The 26,948-nt window shown below is 42.8% G+C and overlaps 3 protein-coding genes across 3 annotated transcripts; all 3 read right to left on the bottom strand.

Annotated features, from left to right (window-relative positions):
* Positions 1–318: 318 nt before the first annotated feature.
* Positions 319–2,557, bottom strand: LOC148294189 (uncharacterized). The gene is made up of 2 exons (XM_088253305.1): positions 2,313–2,557; positions 319–571 (listed from the first exon to the last, which is right to left on the bottom strand). Exons 1-2 carry the CDS (start codon positions 2,555–2,557, stop codon positions 319–321), a joined length of 498 nt encoding a protein of 165 aa, XP_088109431.1.
* A 7,078-nt stretch (positions 2,558–9,635) lies between these two features.
* Positions 9,636–10,624, bottom strand: LOC110747360 (uncharacterized). Its single transcript, XM_088253304.1, has 2 exons — positions 10,144–10,624; positions 9,636–10,070 (listed from the first exon to the last, which is right to left on the bottom strand). The coding sequence occupies exons 1-2, from the start codon at positions 10,417–10,419 to the stop codon at positions 9,636–9,638; spliced, it is 711 nt and encodes a 236-aa protein (XP_088109430.1). The 5' UTR covers positions 10,420–10,624.
* A 10,436-nt stretch (positions 10,625–21,060) lies between these two features.
* Positions 21,061–23,299, bottom strand: LOC110774345 (protein FAR1-RELATED SEQUENCE 5-like). Its single transcript, XM_088253126.1, has 2 exons — positions 21,256–23,299; positions 21,061–21,172 (listed from the first exon to the last, which is right to left on the bottom strand). Exons 1-2 carry the CDS (start codon positions 23,016–23,018, stop codon positions 21,079–21,081), a joined length of 1,857 nt encoding a protein of 618 aa, XP_088109252.1. The 5' UTR covers positions 23,019–23,299; the 3' UTR covers positions 21,061–21,078.
* Positions 23,300–26,948: the final 3,649 nt, after the last annotated feature.

Below are 26,948 nucleotides of genomic sequence, written 5' to 3'. Positions count from 1 at the left end.
AATTACCTCTTAATGGATGAATGAACGTAAGTGCTATATTGGATTGCATGTGGTGGACACCTAGCCCTAGTGTCTTATCTTCTTGATTTTCTCAACCAATTAATAATCCTTCAAAACTTTCTTCCCAATTTGTGTTTTATTTTATTCGCATTGAATCCAAAAATAATAATTCATTGATTTACAAGTAAGTATTTAGTACATCTTTTCAATTGACTGCAGTCTTCGTGGGAATGACCTCGTGTTTACCTTTGCTATACTAATAACAGACTTGTTCTATTGCGAGTATATATAGCATTTTAAACTCTGTTTTGCAGGTGGCTAAAATCCTATCAGTATCCAAAATTTATCAAAACCCATTTTAGCCATGGCTGCAGCAAGGAAGTCCCATTCTACCCTACCATATGCCTTACTCATATCCACCTTGAGACCAGCTTCATAGTTTTTAACCTTCTTCTTGAGGCGTAAATAGTGGAAAGCTTCATGAGCAACAACAATATTATCCTGAATCAACCTTCCTTGAACAAAAGCAGTTTGGGAGTCAGATATAACCTCAGGCAGGATTTGCTTAAGTCTGTTGGCAAGGATTTTTGACAAGATTTAACAACAATACTATCCTAAATCAGCCTTCCTTGAACAAAAGCAGTTTGGGAGTCAGATATAACCTTAGGCAGGATTTGTGATAAGTCCATAAAATTACAAATTTATGAACTCTTTATACTTAGTTTTTGTAGGAGAATTTGGTTTAAAAAGGACTTATTACTTTATTTTCTCAATTTTCAGCTTTCCAGAGCAAGTAATTTGTTTCAACGGAAATATGACTTTTTGGTGGAGTTTTAGCACAAGACCAATTGGAGATAAAAGCTAAGATCTTGAAGATGATTGTGGAATTTTTCTAAAATTTTCGGAGCAGCCAATGAGAGCAGTCTTTGAAGTTAAGTCAGCATAAGATGCAATCCCGTCAAAACTGTGCTGCTGTGGAAGAATGACCATTTGAAGACTTTCCTGATTTTTCCTCATGGCGTGCGATATATGGATGGAAAGATAAGACAAAAATCTACAATTTACATATTTTTCCTGATTTTTCTTGGAGGAGGAACATCCCCAAACGTGCAAGCAAAGTAATTGACATGTTATCCCAGTCCAAGTAGGAAGAGGAGTCAAGTACTTACCCATTTTGGATTTATGTTTTAATTAGGTTTTTCTTTATTGTTGGGCTGCTGTAAAAGCCCAGCTAGGGTAAGAATAGATGTGGGGTGTCTTATTTAAGCATGAGAAACAACTCCTTAGGGACGAAGAAAAAGACTAGGAGAAATTGGAGACGCCAGAAGAGTACCACCATTGGCTAAGTTTTATTGTTTCTTCCTTATGTTTTTGTTTATGTCGAATTCTATGATTATGTGTAACTAATTTTCTTTTGCTAGGGCATGATGTAGCCCTAGTATGATAATCTAGTTTTCTTATTTTACCTATCTATTGATTGCCGTTTGATGTTGGATTCTTAATCACTGTGCTTAATAACTTGGTTGATTATCTTGATGCTTGATCACCATCTAGACTTTTAATTGAGTAATCAGATGCAAATTAGAGTAAATACCATACTTAATTTGAGGCTTGCTTCATGTGATTAGGATTTGTAATTCGTCTAGGGTAAATACCGTACTCCTAGGGTTTACATGCTTGTTCAAGGTTTTCACTGATCTTAATGAGTTTCTATGTGTTGATATTTGACCTAAATACCATAGGCGAATTGCATGTAGGAATATACGAGTTAGCCTAAATACCATAGGTAATTCATGAAAAAGGAAAACTAAGCGGCGACATCAAATGGTTAGTAAATAGGTAGGTGAATAAGAGGCTAGATCGGATTACTAGTGGTGAATTCATTGTCCTAGTGCTTTTATCAATTTGAATTTCTCATCCTTGTGTTTCGTGACTTTTTACTTATTTTGTCTTTTAATTTCGTTGCTAATTAAATCATTCTTTCAAAAACCCCTTTTGTGTTTACGTGAGTATGCTACGTGTTTAATTTCTTGTTTATATAATTAGAGTAGTTAAAGTATTTTGTGAAGGAAATTAGGTTAGACTAATTGGAAGTTGAACTCAATCCTCGTGGGAATGACCTCTTATTTGCCATACTATATTACGATTGACCTTGTGCACTTGTGAGTATAATTTGTGTTTAGACTAATCTTTATAATCTCTATTTTTCAGGTTGTCTAGAATTCACAACAATTTGCTTAAGTCTGTTGGCAAGGATTTTTCACAAGATTTTATAAGAAGTGTTGCAGAGGCTAATTGGTCTGAACTGGCACGTTGATTTAGGAGCAGCAACTTTAGGAATAAGTGCAATGAAAGTCTTATTAATTTCTCCAAGTTGAGCATGACCGTTAAACCAGTCCATAGCAACATGGTTAACAAATTCCTTTGCCTCGTTCGAAAACTTGTGATAGAACATACTAGGGAAACCATTTGGCCCAATGGATTTAAGAGCTCCAAGTTGATGGGCAGCCATAGTAATTTCCTCCTCAGTGAAAGAAGCCACCAGACTCACATTCATTTCTCATGAGATACAAATAGGGATACAATTTAGAATCCCCCCCCCCAATTACGAGGACCAACTGAGGTGAAAAGCTGAGAATAGTAGTTCCGAAATTCTGATTCCAAAGCTTTTTCTCCAGATAGCCAAATCCACCTATTATTTTTAAGGCGCAAGATGCGATTGCGCTGTCTCCGCTGAATTGTAGATAGATGAAAAAAGCGGGTATTTTTGTCCCCTGCTTTCAGCTAGTTAACACAGGATCTCTGACACCAATACAATTCCTCTGCTTTCCACAACGAGTCAAGGTCCTTTTTTAGCTTGTCTTGCTTACTCTGATTAAGCAGAGATCCATCATTCTGCTAGATCATCTCAAGTTCAGTTAACAGCTTTTGAATTTGTTGCCTACTATTGTCACCTGAATTTCTGCTCCACTGCACCAACGTTTCCATACATTTTGCTAACTTTCGATTCCAGTTCGTGATGCCAGAGCCTTCTTGTTTACACCATAATCAACCGAGCATATCTAGCACCAAAATGACTAGCACCAAGGGAGACACACCTTCCTCCCTGCCGAAGGAAGACACTCTTCCAAAGTGGCAAACATCTGCCGAAACTCCCAACTGCCGAAGCTCCTAACTACCGAACCTAATCTCTGAGACACATGTCGACACCACAACAACTTGCACAAAGTCCCACATCGAAACTTTGTGCAAGCCTTCCATTTTCACTTCCCTATAAATAGGGAACAGTACCCAAGATGAGGGGGGTAACTAATTTCTCACCTTTACAGTTACTCTGCCAAAATTACCATTCTTAGCTGACTTAAGCATCAGAGAGCCTTCGGCCGGCACCACACCGGTGTCCGAAGCTTAACGACTGCTTCTCCTACTTTGTCTTCTACAGGTCACTCAATTGTCGAAGGACCTAGCCTTCTTCCTTGCTGAAGACGATCCCCTTCTCTCTAAGTTGACCTCCCAAATGGAGTATCAACAGTTTGGCACCGTCTGTGGGAACCGACTCTTGAATCCCAACTTCCTCTACCAACTCCGCTGGCTCCTTCTCCAATCAAGCCTCGTCGCCTCTTCTTCACCCCGCATTCTGGTATGCCGAGTGAGGCAAGTATCGATACCCAGCGCCACACCCCCCGTGGGGAGTCCTCCCGAAGGAAACCTTCGGCAAAAGGAGATCTCCAGGCGGAGGTGGAGCGTCTCTGTGCCAGCGTCACGAAGATGTCTGAGAACTACGAACAAATCCGCACAAAAAATGTGGAACTGGAGCACGACTGCCGAGCCCTGAAACGCAGTCTGGAAGGCAAAGGCTACCAATTCACCCAGCCGGACCACACCCAGGACATTGGGCACACCCAACTGAACCATCCACTTACCTCCCGTCATAGCGGTCCTATACAAAATAGGCTTGACAAAGGCAAGGGTGACCTCCACCTAGAGGCAACCAAGTTGAAATTTCTCCATGTTCCCCCGCCAAAAGGCCAACCCAATGCCCCAGCTAAGTTTATAGGGACTGTAGGCACCGTATCTCAGAGCGTCGACCAGACCCAATCAAAATTAATGTAGACCTCCATAACCCAAAGGTAACTTAACTTGGGCCCCTGCCGAAGCCCACCCAGGTAGCCACGACGGAAGAGGTCGGGGACTCGGACGATTGGGAACCTTATAACGCTGAAGACTAGGAGACCCTTTGCTCCGAAGATTTCTAGGGTTGGGAAGACTACCCAACCCTACAGGTCTTCAGCACCCAATGCTCTTCCACATGCTGACCCGGCCATGCACCCCCTCTTTGAGAAGGTCTAACGCCTGGAGAGCGAGCACCATCGCAGCCACCAGCCCCTCTGGGCGAAGCCACACCCTGGGCCCTTTACCGAACGTATCCTCAATTACCACCAGGAGAAGGACATTCAGCCGCTCCGCATCGCCTTCTACACTGGCATGGAGGATCCTCTCACCCATATCCACTCCTTCCAGTCCGCCCTTGGATGCAAGGGCCTCAGTGATGAAGGAATGTTTCTTCTTTTCCCTTCTACCCTCAGTGGCGCTGCTCTAAATTGGTTTTACCGGTTAAACCCTAGGACTATCAACTCCTTTGATAGCTTGAAGCAAACCTTCCTCGACCATTTCATGATCCAAACTGATCGCTTGTACTCCACAGATGACTTGTACATGCTTTGATAGGGTGAGGACGAACCCCTTCGGGAGTATGCAGCCCGCTTTAGCCATGAGTACTCTCGTTGCCCAGATACCGATGATCGGGTTGCCTTCGGCGGTTTCAAGAGTGGCCTCTGCGAGTCCAACTTCTGTTACCTGGTCCACAACAACCAATGGAACACCTACACCGAACTGATGAAGCAAGCCGCTGTCCATGCAAAGGCTGAGTACTTTAATTCCAAGAGTGGCCCAGCTACCTCAGCACGTGGTGCTCCCATTAATCCCCCACCTGCTTCAGTACCCAACACAGCCCCACCTCAGTATTCTGCTCCCACCCAAGACAACCAGGGTACCCAGCACCCCAAGAGGTAGGATAGCTACCAGCACACCTTTAGCAATGCGAAGCGTGGCAGACATGGCAACCATCACCAGTCCAGCGGAGGCAACCCCCCCCAGGACAAGTGATCGGGCTCCACCACCCTCAACACCACCTATGAGAATGTCCTGGTGCACGAGGCACTAATGATACCCAAGCCTCCCCCCAGAAGACCGATCAGCAAGTCTATGCCAAACACAGGTGTCTTCTGTCGCTGTCATCAGTTCACTGGCCATGATACCGACAGATCAACATGATCTCCACTATCAATGGTGGCCCCACCCTGGCTGGGACATCCAATAATTCCATCAAGCACTATGTTCGATCCTCCTATGCCCATCAGGTCTTCAGCACTGAGCAGGGACGCCTACCGAAGACGCAAAAATTAGGCTGGGCCCCCATTACCTTCAGCTTGGAAGAAGAACGTGGTGTCATCCTCCCCCATGACGACCCACTCATTATCCGTGAGGACATATCTAACTTTGATGTTGGGCGTATCCTGGTGGACACTGGCAGTTCAGTCAGTGTGATGTTCGCCGATGCCTTCAATGAACTCCAGGTCCCCGCTCACTTGCTTGACCGAAGCATCACACCCCTTGTGAGCTTCTCTGGCGATGTAGTTCAGCCCATTGGCAGCATCCATCTCCCTACATCTATTGGTTCAGCACCCCAGCGGGCAACCATCACCACTCCCTTCCTTATCGTGGATTGTCCCACAGCCTACAATGTCATCCTCGGTCACCCAGCCTTGGCACAAATGAAGGTTTTCGTTTCCACACACATGCTACTGCTGAAGTTCCCCACCCCCCATGGCACAGGCACGGTGCACGGCGACCAACTGAGGGCCCGAAGTTGCTATGTTTCGGCAGTCAAATCCACCAATCGCCAACCCAAGGGCCAAGCCCTTATGGTAACCAAGGCCCCAGCCCCTTCTCCAGCCGGCACTGAACGACCTGAGGACCCTAGGGAGGAATTTGTCACGAAACAAGCTGAACCTGTGGAAGACCTTGAGTTGGTTAGCCTTCGTGACGACGTCCCGGATCGGCACCTCCCTCTCATTGGAGCTTCGCTCTGACCTCGTAGCTTTCCTTCGCCTTAACTCCGAGGTCTTCGCCTGGTCCTACAACGACATACCTGGCATATCACCTGATGTCATTTCTCATCGGCTCAGCATTAATCCTGCCATCCGACCTGTTCAGCAGAAGCGTCGTGCCTACGACCTAGAGAGGTACGAAGCCATGAAGGCGGAGGTGGACAAGCATTGGATTCATCAGGGAGGTAAACTATTCCACCTGGCTGGCTAATGTAGTGATGGTCCGCAAATCGAAGAAAGGCTGGCGCATGTGTGTGGACTACACCAACCTAAATCGGGCTTGTCCGAAGGATAACTTCCCTCTACCTAGAATCGCCCAACTCGTGGACGCCACAGTAGGCCATGCCCTTCTTAGCTTCATGGATGCCTATTCTGGGTACAACCAGATCTTCATGCATCCTGATGACCAAGCCCACACCTCCTTCATTACAAATCGTGGCCTCTATTGTTACAAGGTAATGCCCTTCGGCCTCAAAAATGTTGGCGCCACTTATCAGCGCCTTTTGAACAGCATCTTTGCCCCACTGATCGACAACACTATGGAGGTTTATGTCAATGATATGCTAGTCAAGAGTCGCACCGCTGACCAGCACATTCCTAACCTCTCTGCTATGTTCGCCATCCTGAAGCAGTATAGAATGAGACTCAACCCCACGAAGTGCGCCTTCGGCATGGCTTCAGGCAAATTCCTCGGCTTCATGATCAGCCAGTGGGGTATTAAGGCTAACCCAGAAAAGATTCAGGCCATCTTGGATATGACGATACAGAAGACGGTCAAGGACATCTAGAGCCGAACTAGATGCGTCGCAGCCCTCACCAGGTTTATCTCCAAGGCCACTGATCGTTGTGCCCCATTCTCCAAGGCTCTCAAGGGCACTAAGCGTAACATCACTTGGACCCCAGAGTGTGACAAAGCTTTCAGCGAGCTCAAGGAGCACATGAGCCGGGCCCCTTTATTGTCAACCCCTGAGCCTGGAGACATCCTCACGCTTTACCTATCCGTCTCAGCTATGGCGGTTAACTCGGTGCTCATTCGTCCACATGGGGGTGCCGAACATCCAGTGCATTACGTTAGCAAAGCCTTGCAAGACGCAGAGGTTCGGTACCCAGACATTGAGAAGTTGGCTTTTGCCTTAGTAGTGTCCGCCAGATGCCTGAGACCTTATTTCCAGGCACATACCATTCATGTCCTAACCAACCAACCGCTCAGACAAGTGTTGCAGAAGCCAGAGACTTCTGGTAGGCTGGTCAAGTGGGCCATCGAGCTTGGTGAATTTGATATCCACTATAAGCCTCGCCCAGCTATCAGGGACAGGCGGTCGCAGACTTCATCTTTGAGTTCACAGAACCCCAAGCTTCGGCGACTCCCTAAGTCATACCTGCTAAGCCCATTCCTCCGTTGAACTTGGTCCACATCACCAGCAATGGCACCCTCAACCTTACCCAGCCCTTGTGGACATTGTACGTGGATGGCTCCTCCAATGCCCAGGGATGTGGGGCTAGCCTTGTTCTTATCTCCCTAGATAAGGTTGTCCTTGAGTACGCCCTCCGCTTTCACTTCCATGCCTCCACAATGCGGCCGAGTATGAAGCACTCTTAGCTGGCCTTCGTCTAGCCAAAGAGATGGGTGTTAAACAAATCTAGATATTCAGTGACTCCAAACTCATTGTTCATCAAGTCAACCAGGACTTCACTGCCAAAGACATCTCTATGACAGCGTATCTTCATCATACCCACCACCTGTTGACATCTTTTGATGCTTATCTCATCAGCCAGGTACCACGCTCCGAGAATAGCCACGCCGATGCTTTGGCCAGGCTAGCCTCGGCCTTAGACCAGGGCCTCGGCCGCAACATCCACATCGAGTTCTTGGATCGGCCTACCACACAAACCCCACTCATCTGTACCATTGATCACAGCTCAACTTGGATGGACCCCATCCTTCAATTCTTGCAAAACCAGACATTACCTACTGATCCTGCTGAAGCACGACGTGTTCGCTATCGCTCCGCTCGATACCTGATCATTAATGGCGCTCTATATAAGCGTTGCTTCAGCCTTCCCTACTTCGGTGTCTGACTCCAGAGGAAGGTAACTATGTCCTTCGGGAGATCCATGAGGGCATCTGCAGCAATCATTCAGGCGCTCGCTCCCTAGCGCATAAGGCCATTCGGCAAGGACACTTCTGGCCTTCACTTCACACTAATGCCCAAGCCTTCACCCAGAAGTGCGATAAGTGTCAGCGATTTGCCAACATCCCACAACTTCCAGCTGAACCATTGACAGCCATGGTCAGTCCTTGGCCATTTGCCCAATGGGGACTTGACCTCATTGGACCTATGCCTGAGGGTAAGGGCCAAGTCAAGTATGCAGTTGTAGCTGTGGACTCCTTCACCAAGTGGGCTGAAGCTGAGGCCTTAGCTACCATAACGGTAGCTCGCATTGAAATGTTCGTCTGGAAGAACATCGTATGTCACTTCGGCATCCCCCACACCATCGTCATCGACAATGGCCGGCAATTTGACAATGCAAAGTTCAAGCAATTTTGTTCCAACCTCAAGATACGTCTTTGCTTCGCCTCCCCAGCCCATCCCCAGTCCAATGGCCAGGTCGAAGCTGTGAACAAAATCATCAAGATGACCCTGAAGACCAAGCTTGACAAAGCCAAGGGTTGCTGGCCAGAGTTACTACCAGAAGTTCTCTGGTCCTACCTCACCACCTTCCGTACCTCCATAGGGAAAACGCCATTCAACCTTTCCTTTGGTACTAAGGTTGTGGCCCCAGTTGAGATTGGTCAGCCCACATACCGAACCTCCACTTATGATGCCGAAGCCAATGACGAGCAGCTAGCACTGAACCTCGACTTCGTTGATGAGCTTCATAACAAATCCAACATGCGCTACGTCGCGTACAAACAGTGTATTGCCAAGTACTATGACTCCCGAGTCAAACCCCGTGCTTTCAAGACTGGGGACTGGGTCATGCGCAAGGTTTCCTTGGCCACCAAAAACCCTACCGAAGTTACCTTGGGTCCTACATGGGAAGGTCCCTACGAGATTACCAAAGTCTGCCGTCCTGGCACTTATCAGCTTCGTGATTCCAAGGGCAATACCTTGCCCCATCCTTGGAATGCTGATCACCTCAAGTACTACTTTAAGTAAACACACCTAGACCCTAGGACAATATGTTTTCTTAAACTTTGGTATTGAGCCTTGACTCGACCATCTCTTGTACCTTTTGCCTCTTGGCACTTATCTAATGAAATGCATGACCTTAGCTAATTCTTACCAATCACATGATTATCATTTTTCTAAGCACAATCGATATCAAATGACAACAAGTCTAATATCATAGCAAATCAACATACACTTGCCCCAAGCAAGGCAAAATGTTCATACAAAGCAAAAACAAACCTCAAGTCCCAAAAAATAACTAAGGTACATAAGGAAGGCAACGCCTTCAAGTCTAGGAAGAAGCGGCATCCGCGGGGGCCGACTCTAACTCTGGCACGGCGGCAGTGTCATCGGTAGTGGGACTAGGTGTAGGAGGCTGGCCACTGGTATCAAAGTTGATCTCAATCGAAGGGTTGAACCTTGCTAGTCTCTCCTCCCAGCGAAGTTGCTCATCCACCAACCGGTCCATGATGTAACTCCTCAGCTCCTCTGACGATCGGAATGACTCGACTGCTTCGGCACGGGCAGCAGCTACCTCATCGGCCTTCGACCATTTTAGCTCTTCCACCTCTTTGGCTAGCTCCGCCTTCTGCAACAACAGGGTGTTCCTCTCTCGGATGGCCTCCTGCGCCTCCGCCATCTTGCTCTTGGCCAGCTCATCGCACTTTTTCAGCCTCTGAATCTCCTTATCTGCCTTAGCCATATTGACATACATCTCGCCAAAGGCCTACAACACAAAGCATCATCAATCAGAACAAACTAGAATGATAAGAACAAATTCATAAACAGATATCACTTACATAAGCAGACGTGAGAACCGTCTTCTGGGCCCGATTTGCAAAGTTGGAGGCATGCGTCCTAGCCAGAGCCTCAGGATCACTCTTCACACCTTCCAGGAAGACGTTCACCAAGGGAACTTCCTGCCGATGCATTGCCAAGTTCACCTTTTTCTTCTGCCGATGCAGCTTGGAGAAGTCCACCTTCTCCACCCCTTCAGCAAACACATCATCAATACTTAAGGGTAGCTTCGGCGGCGCTTGCAGATTTAAAGGAGGAAGCCTAGGCCCCACCCCCATCACACTCTGGTAAGCTTCCTCCAACGCTTGCCTCTTTCCCAGCACGTCAGCAACCCGCCCCTCATCGTCATCTCTAAGGCGCTTCCCAGTCGCCTGCGGGGCACCCCCCCTTCTCTGCCTTCTTGGCTCGAGACTCCCTCAACCGCCTCTGCATCTCGGCCTCATCAATATCCACCACAACCTTCGTGCCTCCCTTTATAACACTTGCCACTGCACATCAACAGCTAAGTTAGTCACAATTACAAAAAGCAATTAGAAGACAACAAAGGTAACCTAAGTACTTACTTCCTTGCAGAAGTCCGGACTCAAACAGATTCTTCTGAGTGACTAAGTTTCGGCACTCACGCTCGGTCTCTGACAACAGTGACCTCACCCTCTCAACTTCGTCTTCTTGCTCCTTGGAGATAGACCCCCACTTCACCGAACTTGCAGCAAATGTTACATACTACTCAGCCATTTACACTTGCACAAGCAACAATGGAGAACCAAGAGTAAAACACAACAAAACAACACTTAGTCTTAAAGGATGGGGCCAAGGACCTATAGACTGGAAGTGGGTAGGAATGTGTTTGGCAACGGTCTTCCCTGGTGCACACTCCCAATCACCATAAGTCAGGCACCACTTGTTCCTCCAGGACTTCTGAGTAGTAGGCATGTGACTGATAAAATAACCCCTCTCTTTTGCCTTTCGACAATTGGCTTGCACCCAGCAAAAACTTCCCTGTTGTTTCGAAATTGAGTACAAATAAATGAATTGCTCGAATATTGGCTCCCCCAACCCAACCAACCACCAAGCAATGTAAACCCCATGAAGAAGAATCCAAAAGTTGGGATTATATTGCCCTGGCGCATACCCCAGCTTGGCCAACATCATCTGCACCCAAGGATGAAACGGTAGTCTAAAGCCATGCTGGTACATATCCGTAAAAATCAATACAGAGCCCTCAGGAGGATATCTAACCACATCTGCTGCAATCGGTAACCTCAAGCCTACATAGGGTGGAACACAACACTCTGTCCAAAGCTCGGCCAACTTTATTTCTGTAAGAGAATTCCGCTTCACCAAAGGGACACCAACCCGTATGTCCACTCCCTCTGAAGCTGAAGCCACAGCTACACCAACGGACCCCGATGGTGATGCCTGATTACTCGAGCCCACCTCTGGTGTATGAGGCAAAGCTAGAACCCGATTAGCTATGGCCTCTAACTCCTTGTAATTCCTCTGCATCTCCCTATATGCAGCTGACCCAGAGTCTATGGATGGCTCACCCCTCTCACCCTTGTGCACTACCATCCTACTCTCTATAACGCCTTCTACCACACCCTCTGTTTGGGAACTCTCACGTTCATAACAAACATAAAGGCTTGGCTCTGACTGGGAACTCTCACTTTCGGTATCTTCCCCACCAAAGGCAGGGGGGTCATGGCTTTCTCTATCAGAACTTTCAGACATCTACAATTTGCAGAAACAAGAAAAGGAACTAATGCACATGCAAGAAGGATCGAAACATACATTCAACAGGTTCATATCAATGTTCAAAGTGTACATCAAGTTCATGCTCATATTCAAGGTGTTCATACAAAAAGGACATTTCAATTCGAAAATTCAAGGGAAATAAGGTCTAAACTTGTTTGCACCACCACGAACAAGACGCCAGAAATCACCTTGGCCACAACACCACCACGAGGTATTTCCCCGGAAATCTCCTTTTCTCCTTCTCACTTTCTAGAAAATTTTCTCAAAATCTCCAAGTGTGATGCCTTCGTCACCCCAAACTCCTATTTATAAAGCCTAAATGGTACCCACGCCTCGATTCCCGAGCAAACCCTAGCACCCTTTCGGCTTCCCTCTCAAATTCCTTGTACCTGCTTCACAATTTGAATTTCAAATTTCAAATTAAAACAAAAAAACAAAAAAAAACAACAACAAAAACGGGGCAAAATTCACAAATTAGCCTTGTCGAACGGCAAGGCTTGTGCAAAACCAATTAAGGGGTCGCAAATTTTCACCTTGCCCAATCTTTCTTGGCCCAGCTCCAAGCCGTGACAGCACGAGATGCGGAAGCTGAGATTACGGCAAGAAGGGCGACATGACTGAAGGTGGCGGCATGTCTTAAGCTAATAAGGAGTTACACACCCTTCTCCCAAACCCTAGCTTTCACAACTCCACAAAAGCCCAGCCCCAAGAGTTGTCGAAGCCCACTTGAGTTGAAACACCAAGGGTATCGAAGCCCACGGAGCTTGGAGGGACACTTGCCTTAACCTGGTTCTGGTCCAAGCCCAAACTCACGGGCCCAGCCCCTAACACCTTCTCCTTGCCTTCTGCAGCTCCAAGACAGGCTAAAAAGCTTGCCAAACCCATAACTCAAAAGCCCATCTTCCATTCCTGAAGCCATACACTTGCCGAAGGCCCAAGGGACCCAACCTCTTACGGCAGCTCACCTAAATTCTTTTCTTGCCGAAGCCCTGTAACTCATTATGCCTAGCCCCTGCCTAGCCCTATCTTGCGCAAAACAGGCTCAATACAAGCCGTAGATGGCCCTTGCCGATTGGCACCTTGGTCCCCTGCCTAGCCTAGCACTCAGGCCTAGCCAAATCTGCAGCTTGCCTCCTTGTCAAAGTACTTAGAACCGGTGGCCCAAATCTGCAGCTACACCTGCCGAAGCTCCCGACTGCCGAAGCTCCTAACTGCCGAACCTAATCTCCGAGACACTTGTCGACACCACAACAACTTGCACAAAGTCCTTGTTGGCGTTCGCGAATCTCACGGCCTGGTGTTCCGGGCCGAGGGGATCTGCGTCAGCACAGGTCTTCCTTCTTCTGACGCCGTGTGGTTTGTGCGCTGGCGTGCCAGCACGGTTTACCGTGCGTTTGTGAATGATACGGCTGGGTGAATAGATGAGTTGCGCGCCTGTTTAAGTCTGACTTCTAATCAGAGCGATAGTGGCCAAGAGAGGAATTGATCTCGACCGTCAGGTTCACGGCCTGAGCTACAAGGCCGTTGATGGTGGTGCTGATGGTGGTTTTAGGGGGGTGCTCCGGCTCGTTGCTAGGGAACAACGGTCGTATGATATATGGGGTGAACGAGAGAGTAACCGGGATGATGCTCTGGAGCCTTGAAAATCAAGGGTCGTATGATGTATTGATGAATGGATTTTCCTACAAACTGCCACTACTCTTAAGAAAGCAAGTAAAGGTATTGAAAGTGCATTACAAAAAGATAAATGACAGGAAAATATAATTTGCTCCGTGGGAGGCTTGTGTTTGGTGTTTGAACCCTTTAAATGTAATTGGAGCTTGCTATTTATAGGGGAAGTCTTGAGGAGACCATGAAGCTGAAAATTTGCATGATGAGGCTGATCAGAGCTAGTGGGCAGTCGAGTCGGCATTTGGGAACGTGAAGCATGGTGGTGTGACACCCATAAACCCCGGCCGCCGCCCTGGTGGTGGGCTCTGCATCCCGGGCCTTGGTGGAGCATTTAATGCCCTGGTCTGATGGTTGGTGGCTTCGCCTTACAAAATCATGGGAAGATTAAGTTCAATCATTGCAGCGCTTGTAACAACAACGAATGGTGTTTTGTTATTGAAGGCTGGCCTACTGAAGCAAAGATAAATCCTTCGTTCTGGACTTGTTGCAATCGATGCAAATGGCACCGTGAGAGTGTTTTTTGGTTCAAGGTAATGCGTGTGTATGTTGTGCCAGGGAATCCATACCCTTATAATTAGTTGTAGTATGTATTTAAGGTTTTTATGCTTTCTGGACTTGCTTCTCTTCAGTTCTACGTTGGCTGGCTACGTTGGCCAAATGTTGGGTTTTAATGTATTTTGTCTGGTGTTTGTGCAGTCATAAACCGTTTTATATATAAATCTACGTATATATATTTGTATACTTGAATGCTTACTGACATCAGAGATGGGTAATATGACATTTTACTGACATAGATATTTTGCCCAACTACAATCTTAATATTTGGTAAACGAAAAGGCGTGCATGGAGTGAGCTGTCTGTTCACCAGTGCTTGGAAAAGACATTTTCCCACTCATCATATCCTAAACTAATTTTTTTCTGATGCCATACAATGGTTGACATGTATTTTTTTCATTTACTTTTTCAAAACATCCCTTAACCCTAATAAAAATTAGAAGTTAAGAAATTGAAGAAGAGAGAAACTAATTGGCACCTGAAATGGTCTTTTCGCATAACAAAATTACAAAAAAAAAAAATTAGGGTCAATAAAATTAATAAATATAGAAGGTAAAAAGTCATATAATAATAATTTAGGGTAAAGAACAATATCATAATAATTTAGCGTCACCACGAAACGGGGAATTTAGTAAGAAAGATGAAGCCTCAATGAATTCGTAGCAATTTTCGGAAGTGTTTTTTTTTTTTATCATTTTTGTGTTTTTAGTTATGAATTTTGTAAGGCAAAACAATAAAATAAGAATTTAGGGTAAAAAGCAAGAATGTTTGGTTGCAACTGACGTACACTTGTGCAAGTGGTGAAAGGTATGCACTGAGATCGCGCCATGTGTCAACTTGCGATTATTTGGGGTTTTTTAGTGCAAACAACTTGAACAAATTGTAATAAATAGTCGGAAAATCGTAAAAATGCCCCGAAAATTACTCCGGCCTCCTTGTGACGTTATAAAACTAGAGGAACCTATAAAGCATCCATTTCGCAATGAAAAAATCCAAATTGTTTCAGAGAACTGACTTTCCTCTTAACCCTAAGTATATATGTTTGTTCACTTTAACAAGTATATTTCCTTAATATTCGTTATATAATTTGTAATAAGACAAGAAATAGTTTCCTTTCAAATATAAGGATGTAACATAATCTGTTTTTGTTTTGTTATAATAATGTACATATATAATAATTGCACACTGCTTTGAAGCCATCATTGCAACTGCGCCTAGAGCTTTGAACACGTCAGAGGTATTCAATAAGTAGTCCATATGCAACTGCGTCTAGAGTTATGAACCGTCACATGTATTCAATAAGTAGTCCATCGGGAATCAGTACAAAATATCCATCATGTCCAATCACATAAAATAATGCCATACTTTTTTGAAAAACCTCACACCACTCAAGCAATTTAAAAATATTAGTGAATATTTGTCCTAGTCTATATAAGTGATTATATATTCACTCTGCACTTTTTTCACAGTATATGTTAACTTTGAGGGATTCCACAAACATATAATATAAAGGAAGAAAACAATAGTAGGAGATGAACCAGTACAAAAAAACAATAACATAACCTTGTCACAAACGCACTCACAAATGCTTTTCCATAAACCTTGCCCTAACATATAATAAATAAAGGCAACATTGCATATGATGCAACCATGTCCAAATCTGATACGTGATCACACAAAAATGGACATGGCAGCAACATATGACTGAAGTAGATGGCCACGTTGCATCACGTGTTCTCATCATTAAAGACATCAAAATATGAAGGTTGAAATCTTCCATAATAGTAAGCATCAAAATAGGTTTGAAGCAGAGTTGAACGAAAATTCCAATTCCACTGATTTGCCTATGCTCAAACACGATAACCAAAATGGTTACTTCCCTTGGTGAGTATATTTGTTAACGTCGGAAAAGGTAATAGATGACCAATCAAACCCGGGTACGACGAGTTTTGCATAGGACCGGAAGTAGTCGAATCCAGCTTGCATCACACGCTTCTTTGACTCCACTGCATTAGATGAGTTCTTGTATTTTTGAACAGCTACACTCCGAAGTCGTTTGTGTCTACGCTTCATGCGCTGCAACTTCGCCCTATCCAGATTGGCCTGCCTTTTGTCATCTTCAATTTGGCCTTCAACAAATTCCAAACGTGCCCTTGCCCTTTGGATTTCATCACCAAGTTGAAGATGCCTCTCCTTCCAGAATCCAAGAACCCTTTCAGACTCAAAACTTCCAACAAAATGGTCATTCTGTCTAGGAATGTGACACTGCTTGTCTGGTGACTCACTTGCGTGTCGAAGGCGGTCTTTGTTTGGAGGGGTGTTTATTATGCTGACATCAAACTTGGTTAGTAAATCCATTCTATGGAGGGAGAGAGTTTCAGTCGATGGAGAGAGATTCGGTGGAGGAGTCAGTTTTTCGTGGAGGGAGAGTTTCTATGAAGGATGTGATAGTAATACCAATAAAAAGGTTCCCGCCAAAAAATATTTGGTTGACAATGTATAAATTAATTTTTTGTCTGATACAATCTAAGTTTAATCCTAACCACTGTGGTTGGGTTCACTAACTAGATGTCACTTCCATTGAGTTTCTTTCAACCACTGACAGTGGTGTAATGAGGTTGACATGCTTGAAAAGCAAAACCTGACACCTCTTTTTAAAAATTGGAATAAAGTACATATGTTGACTACACGCAAGCTTTAGTATGTTGGTCTATAAAGCTATGTCCCCTTCCTCAAACGAAATTGCATATGCAATCCTCATCCTCTAAAAACAAATAGGATTATTCAAGCATGTCATCCTCTTCAGGCGCCAACAACACAGTCGAATATGAAAAATTGGAGTTGCAGGCTCCATTTCCACGTTGTACTCGCCGACCCCTTCCATTTTCAACATCATTTGGGAGTGAGGGGGACTCCGATGATCCATTAGAGGCAATACATGCAGTCAGTAGCAAGCTAGATTATAATTCCAGACTGATCAATTCGTGGCACGAGAAATGTGTTGAAGACGAGGCCATTCTGGCTGATCTTAACATTAAAGTTAACAAAGCGTTCTCCCAAAAGAACAAGTACTTGAAGTTGAGTCATACAAGGAAGTTGAAAGCAGAGGAGTTGGATACAGTAATGAATGATGAAATTAAAGGTTGTTTGAAGAACCATATGCGATGCGAAGAGCACCATAGTGAACTGGAGATGGCATTCAACGAAGGATTCGAAAATTTCCGAGCATTTGCGGCAACTACTCATACAAGTTATAATTGGGACTATGTATCCCCTGATGCTGTGAGAGAGATACTAGACGATGGTGGTGACATGAGTGAGCATAAGCATGTCAAAGCTGCTCGGAAGAAGCCGACCAATACGACTGACTAATTGCGGCTACGGCTGTTCAATTGGTTGGGGTCATCGTGGTATTGCTAACAGGGACCAAATAATATGCTTTGCAATGTAAAACTATCTTATGGGACCATTATGTCAGTCGTCAGTAATTCGTCAATTTTGTATGAATGAATGAAATGTTTGGATGCAATAAATTAAGCTATACAAATAATGGGTTATTCATGGACTTTTTTATGATGTTATACAATACTTGGAATGTAATTTGTTCTTTTTATTTTTCAAAACATCCCTTCACCCTAATAAAGGAAAAAAAAATTAACAAATTGAAGAAGAGAGAAACTGATTAACACCAGAAATGGTCTATTCTCACTCAAAATAACAATAAAAATAATAATTTCGAGTAAATATAATTAACAAATGTACAGGCTAAAAAGTAATATAATAATAATGTAGGGTAAATAATAATAAAATACTAATATAGCGTAACCATGAAACGGGGAATTCAGTAAGGAAGATGAAGTGTCAATGAGTTCGTATCAATTTTCGGAACATTTTTATCATTTTTGTGTATTTAGTTATGAATTTCATAAGAAAAAACAATAAAATAAGAATTTAGGGTAAAAACCAAGGATGTGGCCATGTGTATTGACGTACACTTGTGCAAGTGGTGAAAGGTGATGCGCTCAGATCGCGCCAGGTGTCATCTTGCGATTATTTTGGCTTTTTTCAGTGCAAAAATCTTGAAAAAAGTTAAATAAATTGTAGGAAAATTGGAAAAATGCCCCGAAAATTACTCCGGCCTCCTTGTGACGTTATACAACTGGGGGAAGCTAGAAATCATCAATTTCATAAAGAAAAAATTTGAATGCCTTTAGATAACTCACTTTCCTCTTAACCCTAGCTATATATGTTGTTAACTTTAACCTAGATAACCTACATCAACAAGCATCTCCCGTGAATGCTCGAAATTGTCTTTTAAAATGAATAACCATGAAACGGGGAATTCAGTAAGGAAGATGAAGTGTCAATGAGTTCGTATCAATTTTCGGAACATTTTTATCATTTTTGTGTATTTAGTTATGAATTTCATAAGAAAAAACAATAAAATAAGAATTTAGGGTAAAAACCAAGGATGTGGCCATGTGTATTGACGTACACTTGTGCAAGTGGTGAAAGGTGATGCGCTCAGATCGCGCCAGGTGTCATCTTGCGATTATTTTGGCTTTTTTTAGTGCAAAAATCTTGAAAAAAGTTAAATAAATTGTAGGAAAATTGGAAAAATGCCCCGAAAATTACTCCGGCCTCCTTGTGACGTTATACAACTGGGGGAAGCTAGAAATCATCAATTTCATAAAGAAAAAATTTGAATGCCTTTAGATAACTCACTTTCCTCTTAACCCTAGCTATATATGTTGTTAACTTTAACCTAGATAACTTACATCAACAAGCATCTCCCGTGAATGCTCGAAATTGTCTTTTAAAATGAATAACCATGAAACGGGGAATTCAGTAAGGAAGATGAAGTGTCAATGAGTTCGTATCAATTTTCGGAACATTTTTATCATTTTTGTGTATTTAGTTATGAATTTCATAAGAAAAAACAATAAAATAAGAATTTAGGGTAAAAACCAAGGATGTGGCCATGTGTATTGACGTACACTTGTGCAAGTGGTGAAAGGTGATGCGCTCAGATCGCGCCAGTTGTCATCTTGCGATTATTTTGGCTTTTTTTAGTGCAAAAATCTTGAAAAAAGTTAAATAAATAGTAGGAAAATTGGAAAAATGCCCCGAAAATTACTCCGGCCTCCTTGTGACGTTATACAACTAGGGGAAGCTAGAAATCATCAATTTCATAAAGAAAAAATTTGAATGCTTTTAGATAACTCACTTTCCTCTTAACCCTAGCTATATATTTTGCAACAACCAACATCACAAGTATATTTCCCTAATATTAATTATCTAAGTTTTAATAATACAATAATTAGTTTCCTTTCATATAAAAGGGTGTAAACGTATCTGTTTTGTTATAATAATCCACATATATAATAATTGGACAATGCTCTAAAGCCATCATGGGTGCGTGCATCTAGATCTTTGAACACGTCAACGCTATTCAATAAGTTGTCAATATGGCTCCGTCTTGGGTTCGTAGTAAATATCTCTATCATGTCAAATCACATCGTTCGATGGCCTGACACCAGTCAAGCAATTTTGAAATAGTACTGAATATTTGTCCTAGTCTATATGAGTGATTAGAACTTCACACAATATTTTATTTTTCACAGTATATGTTGCTTTGAGGGATTCCCTAAACATATAATATAAAGAAAGATAGAAAAAGTGTGACATGAAACAGTACAAACAACAACATATAACTGGGACAAATTAGAAGTATATTTCCTTAATGTTCATTATCTAATTTATAATAACACAAGTATTACTTTCATTTGCTTCATATATAATTATTGGGACTATGTATTGCAATTCCTTGTGTCTAAAATTGTATTTTGCAAAAATTGAAATATTATTCAATAAGTTGTCAATATCACCACGCGTTGGGAATCAGTAAAGTCGCATTATCATGTCCCTTCACATTAAACAGATGGCGTACTTTTTTGAAAAAATTGACACGTCAGTCATAAGTAACACTCTCCTTATTCACTTTACATGCCAATGTGCTATACATTCTTTGGTGAATGATTTATGGGTTATTTATATAACAAAATATTACAAATATTGCTGAATATTTATTTCGTCTATATGAGTGGGGACACGAGTGACCATAAGCACGTGCAAGCTGCTCAGAAAAAGCTGACCCATACGACCGAGTGAATATGGCTACCATTGTTCAGTTGGTTGGGGTGATCGTGATATTGCTAAGAGGGAGCACATAAAATGTTTTGCAATGTAATTTTCTTGTGTGTGCGAAATTACGAGTAGTTGAAATGTTGGTGTACACTTTAATATTCTCCAAGCATTCGAAATGTGATTAGCTGCAATGTACTTATCATGCATAGAAGATGTTGTATTGTAGTTTGTATTTTAAACGCTGATTTCTAATCATTGTGTTCCAACATAGTGCAAATTTCAAGTATCCTTCAGGTACGAATGTTTACAAAATCGTGCACCAATATTGCTTCATAGTCAAGGTCAGATCTTAATAACCAGTCAAGCACTAGAACATAACATTAGGAAAAATTGGTTGCTGCTGTAAATGATTAGTGTTGCTAGAAATGATTCGTGCTGGAAATCATTACTGCTGATGGAAACAACAGCTCCCTGCTGGAAATGCTACATTACCCTGTGATATAATCAATGAATCTGTGTCACTCGTTCATAATTCAGCATAAACTACCCATTGTACATGGTAAAAGTCATTGCTTCTTCACAAAACTCAAAATTTGATACTTTATCAAATGTCTATGAAAATTTCCAAATAGGGAGAAGACATGTAAAATTAACATGTGTCCAAATTTCATGCAAGAAGTAAACCAACCAAATTTCCATTTCAATTAGCAGTGGACATGAACAAACAAATAAAATAAAACTGCATATAGAAAACTTAACCTGATCATTAGCCTTCATAACAACCGGCCTCCGTATAATACAAACATAAATCATTCGGTAGGTCCGTGCATCCTGTAAAATTCGTCGAATAATGGGTCACTGAGATCTATTGGAGTTGATTCCTCATTGTTTGACGGTGATGTCCTGCATAAACACCAAACACAAGCACATAAAAAATTTAACTATTCAAATTTTAGGTGTTATTATAAATAGTTTTAACATCTTACGGTGTGTTCAAATTTCTTGGGCATTGTCTTCTATCATGACCAATGTCTCCACACTCCCGACAGTGTCGAATCCCTCGCTTCATTGGCTTTTCCTTTGCTCCCGTTACTTGTTTCCACCTTCCTTTGCACCTTACTCTCTTAGGGTCTTTCATATATTGTGTTTGAGAGCTAGACCCTCCAACTTCGTTATTACTTGGTCCATCCTTCAACAACTTCAACTTCACCCGCAAACTTTTTAGAGTCTCTGACACTAGCTCACATCCTTCTTCACACATTAATGCATCCTCAACCACATCTGAAGCAAGTCGGGACATTGTACTCCGCTTTATTAAAAGACCAGGATCTGCAGAGTCTTTAATTTCGTTGCCATTTGCATCTGACACCAATCCAGCTTTCGCAGTTTTCTTCCACCTTTTCAAAATATATTTATCGGGCATATATTCAATCTGGTCCCTTCTGAACAATGCTAGGATGTGCTTGCAAATAATCCCAACAAATTCAAATTTTTTGCAGCTACACGATGCGTGGTCAGAATCTTTGACATATACGACTTCTGCCACTCTTGTTTGCCAATTTTTCCTTTCGCTCACATTAAAGACAACTTTTGAAGCATCCTCTGTTTTGAGCTCTAGGAAACATGCTGTACTTTGTATTAGTTCTTTCTCAAACTTTTGAAACATTGCCCTTGTGTACAAGGTAGCCATTTGTTTGTTCATTGGCATTGGTAGAATACATTGAGCCACTTCAAATGCATCTACGTGATCAGCAGCTAACTCTTTTTGACGTTGATGGGAAAGTGCCCTCTCAAATCGTATTATGAAATCCATCAACGAATTTCTCCTTGATATGTATTGCTTGAAGAAAGCATGAGAACCTTCCGCTCTTTGGCTGCTTGACATTCCAGCGGCAAAAAAGTCTCGTGCGTAGGCTGGAACCCAAGATTCCCTTAAATCAAACATTGAACTTAGCCATTGATGGTCAGTCAAACCAGCCTTTGTAACCACAATATTCCACTTTGCATCAAACTCATCCTTATTGTCAGTATCCCATATGGCTTTCTGAAATTCACGCCAATACTCCTTATAAGCAGAATGTGGTAACTTAACATGGAACTTTGATGTGATGTGCCATATGCAAAGCCGATGAAATGTAGTCGGGAAGGCTATTGAAATCGCTCTGGTGATGGCCGCATCTTGATCTGTAATGATCGTTTTAGGTTCGCCACCTTGCATGGCTTTCTTAAACTCCTCAAACATCCAAATAAACGACTCAGTCGTTTCCTTGCTAAAAAATGTGCATGCTAAGACAATTGTCTGACCATGGTTATTAACTCCCAATATTGGTGCAAATGTCAAGTCGTATCGATTCGTGTTGAATGTGGTATCGAATACAACAACATCTCCATACAACCGGTATGCCCGTCTAGAAGTTGCATCTGCCCAAAAACATCGACTAAACCTGTCTTCGCCATCTCCCTCAATCTTGAAATAAAAAGCCTCATTTTTTTTCTGTTCAGCCATAAAATACTCGGTCACTAGTTCAACATCGTGGTTCCTCAGCTTCCCATTCACACTACATTCAAGATTGTAAATATCCTTTTTGATAAAACCGATTTTATCCATTCCTCCGGATTGCACCTCGAAAATACTTACCTTCTGATGAATGGGGATATTAACCGAACCCAACTGTTTTGTAAGTACTTTTGTAGAATCCGAAATACGACGGTGTGATCTCAATAAATGCACTCTTTCTGAGGCTGTCATCTTATGATTGTGTCCCTCTGCAAAAAGAGAGATGGCATACTTCTTGCTCCCATTTGTCTTCACAACCACAATCTTAGCTTTGCAATTGCATCTACTTATTCCCCGCTGTCTTTTTCTCTCCTGAGTTTCATCTTTCCTGTATGCACCTTGTTTGCAACAAACAAATTCTTTCCTCAGAATCTCTTTCTTATATGTCCCCCGAAAGCTGGAATGAAGTCGAATACCAAAGCCAGCCAAGAATGCATATCTGTTATAGAAATTATAAGCAAGGTCAAGCGAGTCGAACTTCATCCCAACCGCTGGTGTTTCCTCATTTCTTACTTCAGGAATGTAAACCATCCCATTAGCTGTTACACAATCATCACTCTCTGAGCCCCCAGACATTTTACCCACATATATTTTTGAACTACTTCTATATCACTGCATAGCAAATATTAATTCATTAATCAATCATTACTGCATTACAACATATCAATGCATTCCACTTACACAAAACATTGCCCAAATTGACACAAAAAAGACGCATAGCCTAGCTTGTTTGTAAGAGCCATTATTACACAAAATTTAATAATAGTTACGTCATCTCTTGTGCAATAATCTGGAAAAAATAACATTAGAACCAACATGTTCAACTAAGAACACAAATGTAATTCAAACCAGCAATTACAGAACTTCTCCCAATATCCTCTCCAAATGCTTACTCCTAATGCCATTAAGCCTAAGTTTAGGATCTTTTACCTACATTTTATAATTTCCCACCCCCACCAAAAACAATCAACTAAATATATTGAATATTCATAAGGAAATGACGCATTATTGACAGAAAACTGACGCATTATTGACGGCAGAATAACACATTATTGACCACAGAAATGACGCATTATTGATGCCACAAATGACGAATTTCTCACCCTCACAAAAAACAAACCAAACCCAATAAAATCAATCCAGCAACAGTAAACTTACCTCTCAAACTCAAGCGGGAGCTCCGAAGTCAATCAGCTTAAGAGAATGTGGTGGACATTAGAGAAGACTCTTTGGTAGTGGAGACTCCATCTCTACCACAATCGAGGAACAAATGCTACTGCGGCGTCTAGCTACAGAACCAGATATGCTACTTTGCTTTCATCTGGAATCTCGTGTGCTGAACGAAAAAGAGAAGGGATTTTCACTTCAGCCATAGAATCAAAACAGGGCAATAGCTAGATAAGAGCCATTAATCGTCATACCGAGGATGCCATAGATCGCAGGCCTCCCAAGGAGCTGATGACAATGGAGCAACTATAGGGTTTGGGAGCTTTGGATCTTTCTAATTCTGGGTTTGCGTTACATTCAAAAACAGAGGATTGTGTTCTTGAATTTTTCAGAGAGGGAAATATCTTCAACTGAAGTTGGGTTTCCAACGGGTCAGATTTCAACCCGGTTCTACATGCACCCTCTTTTAAAAACTCACCGTTGGATGAAATCCAATGGCTCTAACATACCCCTAAAAAAAAACCCCTTATAACTTTCCCCTCACTATAGAAGCTCCCATCTTAGGGAGCCATTTCTGAAATGGGTGCCCACGCTCTCAGGGTCCGATATACTGACATATTTTAGGGCTGTCACATGATTCTGAGACGTGGCAGCGATATCAGCAGAAGAGCCGCAGGTGAAGCATGGGACAAAACAAGGGCCTGAGGCACAACAGTTTGTACAGAACCTACAATCTGAAGAAAGTCAGTGGAGGCACTTGTCGCATTAGCTTTCCTGTTGGTCACGCTCAACCCTTGGTTCTGACGATCGCCCAACTCCCCGGAGAAACCATAGATCCCACCGTCTTCCTTTTCCAGCCGGTGTTGCCAGTGGCTATGATCCACACCTCCAATTACAGGCTTCTTCACCCTTGGTTGGAAGAGGAAGGTGGATCGTTTAGAGATCGTTGTGTCACGCATGCCTTCGTCATATTTCCAGCCATCAGATTCCAACCTGGGGTTTAGTACCAACATACATCCAATTGAATGGCCTAGCCTACCACACCTCATACAAAACTCCTTTACACCTTCGTAGCGAAGACGGATTTTTCTTCGGCCCGTGACTTGACAAGGTATGGAAAAACCCGAGGGGAGGGGTTTGGATGCATCAAGATCAATTCGCATTCTAAGGAAGCCTCTGAAACCCACTTCTTCAACATCCTCAATTTCCATAACAGAGCCAATCCTCGCCCGTAGCTTCCTTGCACTTCCATGAGAGCACATATTTCTAGGGAGGCCATGAGCCTGCACCCAAAATATTGCCCTATCTGGAATAATATCATCAAGCGAGTGATATAGGGGCCAAGATTTGATAGTGAAGGTGAAACCCTTAATGAACCATGGGCTACCGTCCATCAATCTTCTTGCCACCACTTCGTCCCCAACACTGATGGAGTACACATTCTCCTTTGCCCACAAGACTTTGATAGTACCCATATTACTCCAAAGAGCACGCAGCACATCTTTGACCACCGACTGTAGAGGTTCGTGATCTGCCACCAAAAGACCAACAAGGGAGATTTGGTTTTTGATTCTCTCCTCTACATCACAGCTTCTATCAAAATGATCAGACATTTCGTCTAGGAGAAGATCATCCCAGTCATCATCTTGGATCTCCATGACTGGAGAAACACAGCAACTCACCAAAAAACCTTAAGAAAGAGTTCACAAAGAAGCCTGATGGCTCACAAAAGCCTAAAAGCTCACCAGTTTAAAGGTCTGCACCTAAAGGGCATGATTAAACATGAACATTTGAGGGGAAACAAGGGTGGGAGATGAGATGCAGACTCTGATAAAGCCAACCCAGAAAAACAAGTCTGTACTTACAACAAAACCAAACCAGCCAAACTTTAGGAAAGGGAAACTGTCACAGGAAGAGAAAATAGGTGGGATACCTTGTTAGCCTTATAGTTATACGGTGAAGTATACTATTTCTTATCAGGAGGATACAAACACCCTGATGTAGTAACATCGGTACCCAAGTAGGAAGCCATTTCTTATCTTGATTAATATCTACAAAAGTGGAAAAAATCCCACTTCCCATTTATGCGACTGTTTAGTTCGCAGATTGAGGTCGTCTATTTCTAACCAGCCTGGTTGGGTTGGTTGGGGGTTAACAATGGCAGATCTGCGTTCGATGTTGAAGATTTGTTTGAGGCCATCGATTTGCGTCTAGGGCGGCGAGCTGTTCATCTCATTGATACATTATACAGTATGACAAAAAAAATCTTTGATTGCATTCTACTCCCCTTCTCAACGAAACTTTTCTATACAAATCCTATATTATCTTTATTAAAAGATAGAGATTAAAAGTGAAGGAGATTTGACCAAGAACTTTCGTGCATTCAAACCAAGAAATAAAGCATCCTAATGTGTAGAAAAGGAGGTTTGAGGTGAGAGAGAAGTAACAAGTAATAGGCAAGAAAGATGAGAATGACTCGATGAGGGTTCTATGTATTGAGAGAGAGAAGTACAAGGATATTTACAGTAAGTAATTTATGATAGGCTAAAATAAAGGTCCATAAGTGGTATGTAAATAACAGCAAATCAATGAGAAGGAATCAGCTATGATGTCGTGATAATTGGGCAATTGACTTCCCAGAATCATGGTCATGACGTCTTTTGAATCATGGCTAGACAATGGCTGTCCTTTCCTTAGCAACAAGTCGGGCCTTATGTCGTTCTATGGAACCATCAGCTTTCCGTTTAATTTTGAACACCCACTTACAACCCACAAGATTCATGGATTGTGTAGCGGGAATAAGAGACCAAGTGTGGTTGCGAATAAGAGCATCATACTCATCTTGCATGGCAGATTGCCATTGCGGGTATTTGGCTGCTTGGGTATAATTCGTTGGTTCAAAGGTGTGTGGGGAAGCAATGCTTGCAGTGAGGGCATGAGGTAATGGGTGGTTAG

The sequence above is a fragment of the Prunus avium genome, chromosome 5, assembly GCF_965620075.1.
Source record: "Prunus avium chromosome 5, drPruAviu1.hap1.1, whole genome shotgun sequence".
Classification (NCBI taxonomy): Eukaryota; Viridiplantae; Streptophyta; class Magnoliopsida; order Rosales; family Rosaceae; genus Prunus; species Prunus avium.
Note: the sequence above shows the minus strand (reverse complement) of the source record. Positions and strands in the feature narration are given on the sequence as shown.